The 10,563-nt window shown below is 40.3% G+C and overlaps 1 protein-coding gene across 1 annotated transcript; it reads left to right on the top strand.

Annotated features, from left to right (window-relative positions):
* The first annotated feature begins 2,719 nt into the window (after window positions 1–2,719).
* Window positions 2,720–4,422, top strand: LOC110916502 (bidirectional sugar transporter SWEET12). Its single transcript, XM_022161219.2, has 6 exons — window positions 2,720–2,885; window positions 2,993–3,029; window positions 3,119–3,329; window positions 3,430–3,591; window positions 3,697–3,816; window positions 3,920–4,422. Exons 1-6 carry the CDS (start codon window positions 2,840–2,842, stop codon window positions 4,223–4,225), a joined length of 882 nt encoding a protein of 293 aa, XP_022016911.1. The 5' UTR covers window positions 2,720–2,839; the 3' UTR covers window positions 4,226–4,422.
* Window positions 4,423–10,563: the final 6,141 nt, after the last annotated feature.

Consider the following 10,563-nt stretch of genomic DNA (forward strand, 5'->3'; position numbering starts at 1 on the left):
CGGAAGAGGCGTCAGATGACCCTTCCGGACCTCCAGCTTGATTTACATACAGAAAAGACCACACATGGTCTAGGATCTTCTCCAGACTCCAAACTACCTTCCAAACACCGTAGTCCAGTACTCCTCCCACATACACCTTTTATGTGGCAGCAACACTAGACTGGGGGGACTTGAAGGGGTATGGTCCCAGATCTCGCGTCAGCATCGACCGCGAGTGACCATTACCCTTATCAAAATCCCCACTAGCTAACAACCTACTTGTGCCCATGCGGGAACGCGTCGACACAAGGGTTGAATCCAATCTATCTAGTAACAAAGGAGGACTTACATGGAACATGAGAACGGTAGAGTGATGCGACATAGCATCACATCTGGTGTATGAAAACGGAAGTATTCACAGCGATGCGGCATCGCACCGCATCCAGTGAACACTTCTATCAATACAGGAAAGCCTTACCTTAGGCATAGAAGAAGATGAACGTAGCGGTACGGCTGACACCGCACCATACGGACATTTTCGTCACGACAAGGGATGCAGGCAAGACGACGATGCGGCTAGCACCGCATCTCGCGTATTCCTTGATCACAAGTAGGAGACGCGGTAACTTCAGATGTTACCACACGTAGCGATGCGGCTTGCACCGCATCCTATGCACTCAAGCAAGTGGTACTGACACCACAGTGCAAGTGGCACCAATGGCAGTTACCTGTCAGAGCTACGTAAGCAATGGACTGACGTGGCGTAACCTCCATAACCGACGAGCCTGACACACCTGAAAAGGTGCAGTACGTCGTCAGTCCATCCATCATCATCCTCCTTCACTCCTCGGCTATAAATACGAACCCCAAACCAGGTTTGAGGTATCTTCTCACAACTCTCTCACTACTACTACTATCTTACTTTGCTTCCCAAGCAAACTACTGATTCTCACGCCGGAGAGTGGTAACAAGGATCACCCCCCACCCCATCCTCCTTGTTACGAGTCACGGCTTGTTTCCTTGTGCAGGAGATCAACCACCGGTGATCCAGCCAGCGATCCTCGAGAGGAAGGGATTAACCCTTCTTGACGAGACCAGTGTGTTAACCCTGCCCGGTTAACCATTGTTTCATCAAAAAGCAAAGCTTTTGAACGCACTACCATAAAATAAACGAAGAAATTATTGTTAGAAAGATGGATAGAGGTAGAGGCCATTTGCATTTCTGGTCATGAAAGGTTCTCTGTTTCCGGGTATTTTTTATTTTTCACACATGGCATTGTTTCATAAACTCCACTTTTTTCGGCAGGCTTTTGAGCCAATTTTTAGAAAAGATGAAATTTCTGTTAATCCACAGTTGAAGTTGTCTGCTTTGCAGATCTTATTGCCAAAATATATACCGGTTAACTTAATGTAAGAAAAAAAATTGAAAGATGTAATACAGGTTCTTAATTATATGTGTGTATTAACCCAGGCATGGGACAGGGCCCCCAATTAAAAGAAAGTTTATATGGTCACTATTAATATTTGTGGAAATTTTATTGTTTTAGATTTGTTTGATTTCTTATAAAAGCAAACCACTCTATGTTTTGTGTTAGATTTTTGCTTGGTTCCCTACACGGATAAAGGAGTACCGTTTATAATAATCAAAAAACGAAAAAGGCCCCAAAATTTTATTCACCTTGGGCCTCCAAAAAGGTTGCAACGGTCCTGGGACACAGATTACTGCCGTATACAAAATTATACAATTGTATACTATGTCTTTCTTATATGCCCCGTGCATAAAGACACAAGGTATCATAAAAGCGGAGACGAATCTAATTTTAATTGAATCTGGTGGTTTCCTTCAAATAGATTTCATGTATATCCACGTTTGTTTCCTCGTAACAAGCTGATGTGGGCCCAAGTGTAGAGGAGCGGGCTATTTTGTATTTGGAGGCCCAAGATCGTGTAACAAAAGGGGCTTCACTAAAATGGCTCTAACTTGGGCTATGAGGGTCCGTTTTGGGCGTGCGACCAGGCGAAACGAACGTAAGAACGAGCTCCATCTTGTTGCAAACGCCTACGGCGGTTTGGGTCGTCGTCTAGGCCAAAAAACACTTATTTCCATTATTTATTTGCATTTTTATGTTTTTTGGACTATTTTGGGCATTTTGTGTTAGGCCGTGTGTTTGGCCCGTTATCTTTTTTAGGCCCATTTCGAATTTCTGTTCTTATTTATATGTCCCTTTAGTAATTGAAAGAATCAGAATTGAATTTTGTAACTATCGAATTTTCACTTCAAACTCCGTGGCATTTGGGTTGTAATTTGGGGGTTGGGGAAAAACTACACGGGTATTCGTAGAATCAACATGTTGATCTTCATTTTCCGTATCACGCGCTCCATCACAAGCGGAGCATGAGTACTACGGAGATTACCAAATTTGGGTGAAATTTCACCCGTAATTGAAGTTTATCATTGAGCAAGAACACAGCTCGCAATTTTGTGTATCGATGTCCATATGTTGTGTGTGTTGAACCAAAGTAGAGAACTCAGTTCTAGCTATAGCTCAAACAAATGGAAAGATAGTCAATCCTTTAAGCTGCATCAATAGGATATAAATTGAATTAGACACTAATATCCAATTCAATAATATGTAACTAAATACAGATATCATAAAAAAGGTATCATGCTCACATATTGGTGGGGAGCCATCATCCTCAACACTTGCTACCTATATAAAGGGGTCAGTCTAACATCTCTTATGCACCACTCATCAGGAGTAACAAGAGAGATAGAAAACTAGCTAGCATTTCTTTAAGAAGACTTGGTTTGTGAAACAGGAAGGAAAGATATACTTGTATTACTAAGCAGTTAAAGAAGATGACAGGGAACTTAGCTCATCTCACTCTTGCCTTTGGCCTTCTTGGTATATACTTCATGAATAATATATTGCTTGTGTTTTCCCGCTAATTTATGTATATTTTCATGCATGAATATGCTCCTAGCTAACATTTTTGTTTCCAACATTTTCAGGAAATATTGTCTCCTTTATGGTATTTCTTGCACCAATGTAAGAATCTTTAGATTTCTTCCCATTCTATTTCATCTTTTTACATGAAATATCACCTAACCTTCCAACAAACTTTCATAAAATCGCAGACCAACGTTCTATAAAGTCTACAAGAAGAAATCAACTGAGGGCTTTCAATCAGCCCCTTATGTGGTGGGCTTATTCAGTGCCATGCTTTGGATATACTATGCAATGCTCAAGACCAATGTCTTGCTTCTCATCACCATTAACTCGTTTGGTATCGTCATTGAAACCGTGTACATTGTATTCTTCCTCTTCTATGCACCAAAGAAGGCTAGGGTATGTTTTATTCAATAATTTACAATGAAATTTAATGATCATGTATATAGCTATCATTGAAGAAGATTAATCTAACAAGAAAAAAACCTTGGTTATGCAGATGGAGAGTTTGAAGCTAATAATATTGCTAATTTTTGTTGGTTTTGGATTGATTGTTGTGTTGACTCAATTCCTTGCAAGTGGAGTCACCCGCGGCGTGATAGTTGGATGGATTTGCCTTGTGTTCTCGTTATGTGTTTTTGTTGCACCTCTGGGTGTTCTGGTAAGTGTGCATGATTTGTGACTCGTGATTTTTTTCCAACCTAGTTTAATTCCTAATGTATCATGCATGCTTAAATACTTAATATATATCCACCTTATTTTGCAGCGACAAGTGATTAAAACAAAAAGTGTAGAGTACATGCCTATTCTACTATCGGTAGCACTCACCCTCAGCGCTGTTATGTGGTTTTTTTACGGCCTACTTCTTCACGACTTCAATATTGCGGTATGAAATATAGCATGCAACACAAATCTCTGATCATTTTCCTTAATATGTGACCTGTATTATATTTTATAATTTATTGATTTTCTTGATTACTTTTTTTAAGGTTCCCAATGTTCTTGGATTCACTTTTGGCATCATTCAAATCATACTATACTTCATGTACAAAAACAAGAAGCCTGTTATAGATGAGAAGATATCCAAACTAGAAGTGAAAATCACAGAAATGGAGGAGCAAAAAGTTCCAGGACTTACCGATCAGAAAAGTATTGATGTTGTTAAGTTAGAAGCTTTGTTGAACACTGAAGATCTTCCGGTTGTCGCAAAAAACACTCATAACTTTGATCATGTAGCAGTTGAAGCACAAGCTCTCGGAAATATGCCAACTCACACGATTAAAGTTGGTGCATGAAACTATACCAAATTACCAATTGATTTTACTTCCAAGTAAAACAAAATCAAAATGGAGGATGTGCCTGGAAGAATGATAAAAGTTTCACTTCTGATAAAAGTTCTAAGTAAAGTTAAGTTGCACGTGTTTTAATCTTTTGTAGTCAAAGCTTATCATCTTCTCTACAAATATGAAATATGCATACTTTTCCTTTGATTACTGTTGGTCCCTTGTCGGAGGATGACGAACCTAAACCTTGTTATACTAACCCACTAGCGAGTGCGGAATCCAAGCTAGCAAGCAAACCGGGATGAAGCAAGTATAAACACAAACACACAAAGATTCACCGATTAACACCACTGTATTAATACGTATGAAAGGTTTCGGTTACAAGCACTATGTTCACAAATCTGTTCTGCGAACTCTCAAGTGTGTGTGTGTGTGTTCGGACAGAATGCTCTCAAATTCTCTATCTTTCTATCTGTGTGCATCTCCCTAACACAACACACTGCATGGGTATATATATACCCATACACAGCAGGTCTGACCGAAGGATCCGATAGATGGTCCGAAGGATCATCTTTCGAATACAATGCTTTCGAAGGATCAGCAAGGACCTCGAAGGATGATCCTTCGAGGTCTATCAATCGAAGCATATCTTTCGAGTTGATCGAAGGATCTTCATTATCCTTCGATCACTCATCTTTCGAGTCAGACAACTTACATCAAATTTACTAACTGTTGACTGAGTCAAACCAGGAGGACGGTTGACTTGGTCAACTTACAAGACTGACAAGGACATCGTTTACATCGTGACCGAATACAGACAAAGTACAGACACAAGTGCACCAACAAACTCCCCCTTGGCTGTAGCTTTGTCTTTAACTTCTATAGTTGTAGACTCGTCTCGAACTTCGATGGTCTTTGGTCTTCGAGTTCTCAAAACTCTGATGTCCTTTCAAGTCTTCAATGTTGGAGGATCTTCAAAGTCTTCACGTCTTGAAAGCAGAGAGTGTATCAACAAACTACCCGTATCATGTAGGAAGTGTGTTGACAAACTCCCCCTTAACATAAGCTCCCCCTTGAGTTATGCTCGCGAAACACTTTATCTTTATGAAGTGAGATCCTTGAGGTGTTGATGATGGTCAGCGGCAACTCGATCATCTTCATCATTTGAGTGCCTTCACGCCGTGTCTTCATTCCAAAGCTTTGTCATCGATCATGTTCTCCTAGCCTTTAGAATCTGCACATGCAAGAAATCTAAACGCGTAATGAGAACAACTGCTTGGAATATAGTATAAACAAATGACACACGAATGACCATGTCACAATCAAACACCGTCCGACAGTTTGAAAGTTTAATAAATTTGTCGATTTTAGTCTTTAACTTTCAAAACATGCAAATTTCGACCGTTTATGAAGATTTAGTCAGTTCGGTTTTCAGTCAGGTTTCAGGTAACGAAGACTCGAGCTCCAACATCGTACGATCGAAAATAAAGTAGAAATAAAATCTTTTTGGCTTTTATAAAGTTTATATTAAAACACGCCTAAAATCTTTTTGGTATTTTTGAAATTAAAAGACAACAATTTAAAATCCTTTGAGTGTTATCAAACGACATCACCGCTAATGTCGTGCTGATATGCACCAAACGACGAAACTGTTTTTAAAAGAAAACAATAAACGTTAAGTAGTAAATAAATAAATATATACAAACATTCTTTTTGCGAGTTTCGAGGGTAAGAGAATCATATCAGTGTACGGTCATGCCAAAACACTCTTGTTGTTCAGTTAGTTAACATTAAGATAAGCATCCTATAACAATTATCGGTATTCTTGTCCACTTAAGCTCAACTTATCAAATGTAATCATGGCGAGGGGATACGTTAATGTATGATTTATACTTACCGACCGGTGTTCATCCACATCACGACACATTCCCGTATCAAGGTATGCACGAGAGTTCATCTTACCGGTGAGTATACCGATTATCATCTGTTTGACCGTATAAGCTGTGAGATACTCACTTATTTTGATTTGAAAACAAGCCCTATGTGATAGAATCACTTATTTATGAGGAACTTGATTTTCATATGCATGAGGGCACAGGTGCAAGTCCGTGAACAGGTCAGTACTACCGTACAGCGGAGAGACGAACTTGACACCCGGATAAATGTGATATTTTATCACTTATTTGATTTGGACATGTGATTGTTTATCACTTATTGAGGTCGAATGCAGTATGCAATATGTACACGTATGTATAGTATCATGGAAGATCTAGACTTGCGTCCCCGTTATTTTTCGGTAAAAGATACAACCATGATACCCAGATGATAAGCAGCATAAAGACCGAATATCTCAGAACCTCGGCAATCTATCAAACGAAATTTCGGTACTAAGACCATATGCCAATGAATGGTTCCCACCTGATCTTCAGTCGATTTAAGATTTATATCACCCTGCACACTTTAAAATGATTGTGAGCCTACCGATACATCTTATATAGAGCTGCTTATCGTTTTTCATTTAAGGTTTAAAGAGGTTTGGATAGACCACTGATGTACTATCATTTTCTCTTTTGCTCGCCAGGAAACTCATTTTTGATTTTCTATTGTTTTTGTGTTTTTGAAATTTTTCGATGTTTTTGGATTTTCAGATTTTTGGATTTACTCCCCCTAAAATCAATAAATTAAGAGAAATTTAAAACACAAAGATATTTACAAAAATGATTTTCCGATGTTGGTTTTTACTCTTGCTTGACCTTAATACCGTTTACCAATAATAAAAAGTCAAATCTTGATTTATCAAAAGCTTTGGTAAATAAGTCGGCACGTTGGTCATCGGTGTGGACCTTAACAACATCGATTAGCCTTTTCTCAAAGCAATCACGTATGAAGTGATATTTGATTTCGATGTGTTTGGTCTTTGAGTGCTGCACAGGATTTCTAGTGATATCTAAAGCAGCAGAATTATCAACGTAAATAGGAGTAGTTAGGAATTCAAAACCGTAGTCCCGCATTTGTTGTTGGATCCAAAGAACTTGGGAGCAACAACTTGAGGCAGCAATGTATTCAGCTTCGCATGTTGATGTAGCGACACACGTCTGCTTCTTGCATTGCCATGTGACTAGGCGATTCCCTAAGAACTGACATCCAGCCGTTGTGGATTTACCGTCGATTTTGCATCCGCCAAAATCAGAATCACTGAAAGCTACCAATTCAAAGTTATTATCCCTAGGGTACCACAGACCGGTGTCAGGGTATGCCTTCAAATAACGAAAAATCCTTTTAACAGCAGTAAGATGTGAGGCCTTCGGGTTGACTTGATATCTGGCAAGCAGGCACGTTGGGTACATTATGTCTGGCCTTGATGCTGTGAGGTACATAAGAGATCCGATCATTGCGCGATAGTTTGAGGGGCTAACAGCTTCACCCTTCAAGTCTGGAGTAATTCCGTGATTAGTTGGCAATGGGGTACCAATGGGCGTTGCATCAGACATCTGGAACCGACTCAAGATGTCACCAACATATTTAGTCTGATGGATGAATATCCCAGACTCTGTTTGTTGTACTTGTAGGCCCAAGAAGAAGGTCATTTCCCCCATAGCACTCATCTCGAATTTATCCTGCATTATCCGCTCGAAATTCCTACACAAAACATCATTAGTAGAACCAAAAATAATATCATCAACGTATACCTGTACCAGAAGAAGATCTCCATCTTGTTCTTTGATGAAAAGAGTACAGTCGATAAGACCTCTACGAAAACCGTTCTCCAGCAGATAGTGTGATAAGGTTGCATACCAAGCTCGCGGTGCTTGATGTAGACCATAGAGAGCTTTGTTGAGCAACCAAACCCGATCGGGATGGATAGGATCTTCAAAACCTGGAGGTTGTTCGACGTATACCTCTTCTTCAACCACACCATGTAAGAATGCACTTTTCACGTCCATCTGATAAACCTTGAATCCTTTGAAGGACGCATAGGCTAGAAAGATTCGAATTGCTTCGAGACGTGCCACTGGTGCATAGACTTCGTTGTAGTCGATCCCTTCAATCTGACGAAAACCTTGAACGACTAAACGTGCTTTGTTCCGGATAACAACTCCGCGGTCATCCTTTTTGCATTTGAAAACCCAACGGGTACCAATCTTCTTGTATCCAGCAGGTTTCTCTACGAGTTTCCAGACACCCAGCTTCTGGAATTGTTGCAGCTCTTCCTGCATTGCTTCAACCCAAGCGTTATCTTTCAAGGCTTCTTTCCACGTTCTTGGTTCTTCCTGTGAAACATAACACGCGAAAGACCAATCGTTTTGTTGCCCGGATTCTCGAATAGCTGCATACAAGCCTGCATTGTTGTTGTTTCGCAACATGTTTCTCGTTTGAACGCCACTTTGCACATTTCCAATGATGTTTTGTTGAGGATGGGTATTATGAATCCTTGTTTCTGGATTATCTGGAACTGGAACATTTATACCCAGGTTGTTGAGATTAAGATCAACAACCAAATCAAGGCCCGGAATTGACGAAGAGGATGATGCAGTAGCCTCAGCTGTTCTATGGGCATCCACTGGAGGAGTACCCTCTGAAGTACCATGAACTGCTGTTGTAGGAGCTTCCTGATCTGCATCTAGAAATTCATCATCCTCTGAAGATTCGTTCAATTCGTTTGCATCATGAAAATCCTCATTGTTGAGAGTATTATTGTTCACCGAAGAAGATGGTTCTTGATTAACAAGAATTGGACGAACCACCGGTGAAACTGTTGCATTGTCACTCTCGAAAAACATCCTAGCCGCAGCATTTTCTTCAACGGCTTCAACATTGATCGAATTGAAGAAGTCATCGTACTCAAACATCCAAGGTTGACCCGGATTTTTGACTGGCAAGGTGTGCCTTTGTACTCTGACCTCAGACCATTCCTCGACCCTTTTAGTCTCTAGATTCCAGACTCGTAAGTTAGGGGTGGCATACCCAAGAAAGTATCCATCAATTGCTTTTGCCCCAAACTTTCCATTAGGATCGATGATTGTGCATGGAGCTCCAAACGGTTCAAAATAAGACAGATCTGGTTTCCGTTTTTGAAGTAGCTCAAAGCAGGTCTTGTTGTGCCTTTTGACTGTAAGGACTCGGTTCAATGTGTAACATGCAGAGGCCACAGCTTCAGTCCAGAATGGAATGGGCAACTGCGACTCTACCAACATTGTCCTAGCAGTCTCGATCAATGTGCGGTTCTTACGTTCAGCGACGCCATTTTGTTGAGGAGTATAAGCTGCACTAAACTCATGAAGAATACCCTTTGAAGTGCAGAACTCCGCCATGGAATGATTTTTAAATTCAGTACCATTGTCGCTACGTATCCGCCTAACCTTTAACTTATACAAATTCTCAATCTGAATGATCAAGTTTTTGATAATGCCAAAGGTTTCACTCTTGTGTGCCATGAACGCTACCCAAGAAAATCTTGAATAATCATCAGTTATCACGAGACAGTATTGATCACCCCGAATACTCTTGTGCTTGACAGGACCGAACAAATCCATGTGCAAACGTTCAAGAGGAACTGCCACTGTGTTGATCTTCTTTGTAGGGTGCTTCTTCTTTGTTTGCTTTCCTTTCTGGCACGAAACACAGACGTCTTGAAGATGGAAATTTTTGAGGGGAACACCATTCACCAATTCATTTGAAACCAAATGATTCATTTTGCGTAAGTGAATGTGACCCATTCGTCTGTGCCAAGAGATAGTGTCTTTTTCTGTGGCTTTGGAAACGAAACAAGTTGCTTGTGCAGACGTAGTAATAGCTTGGCTCATATCAAGGACGTACAAATCATTTATCCTTGGAGCCGACAAGAGAATCCATTCTTTTGGAATTTTGAAGCCGGGTTTCAGCACATAACATCCATTAGCATCAAAGTGTACTGAGAACTGCTTGTCACAGATTTGAGAAACACTAAGAAGATTGTGATCAAGTTGTTGCACAAAGTTGATCTTGTCAAAGCTGACAATCCCGTTGGATATCATTCCTTCACCCGTAATATATCCACCTTTATCTCCATCAAAAGCAACATAACCTCCTCTAATAGATTTGACGTCGTAGAGAAGCTTCATGTCGCCTGTCATGTGCCTGGATGCCCCACTATCAACAATCCAATGACTACTGATAGTTCCTCCTGGAACACCCTGCACATGAACTCAAATGAATTAGTTGGAGATGGGGACCCAAGCCATTGTGGTCTTGGGTCTTCCATTTTCATCAATGACAATAACTTCTTGTCTTTGATGGTTGGTGAATTGTGATGGTCCCCCTGATTCAGTAACCGATTTTGGTTTCCAGGTCTGTTTTGTTTTACCAGTGTC

The sequence above is a fragment of the Helianthus annuus genome, chromosome 16, assembly GCF_002127325.2.
Source record: "Helianthus annuus cultivar XRQ/B chromosome 16, HanXRQr2.0-SUNRISE, whole genome shotgun sequence".
Lineage (NCBI taxonomy): Eukaryota > Viridiplantae > Streptophyta > Magnoliopsida > Asterales > Asteraceae > Helianthus > Helianthus annuus.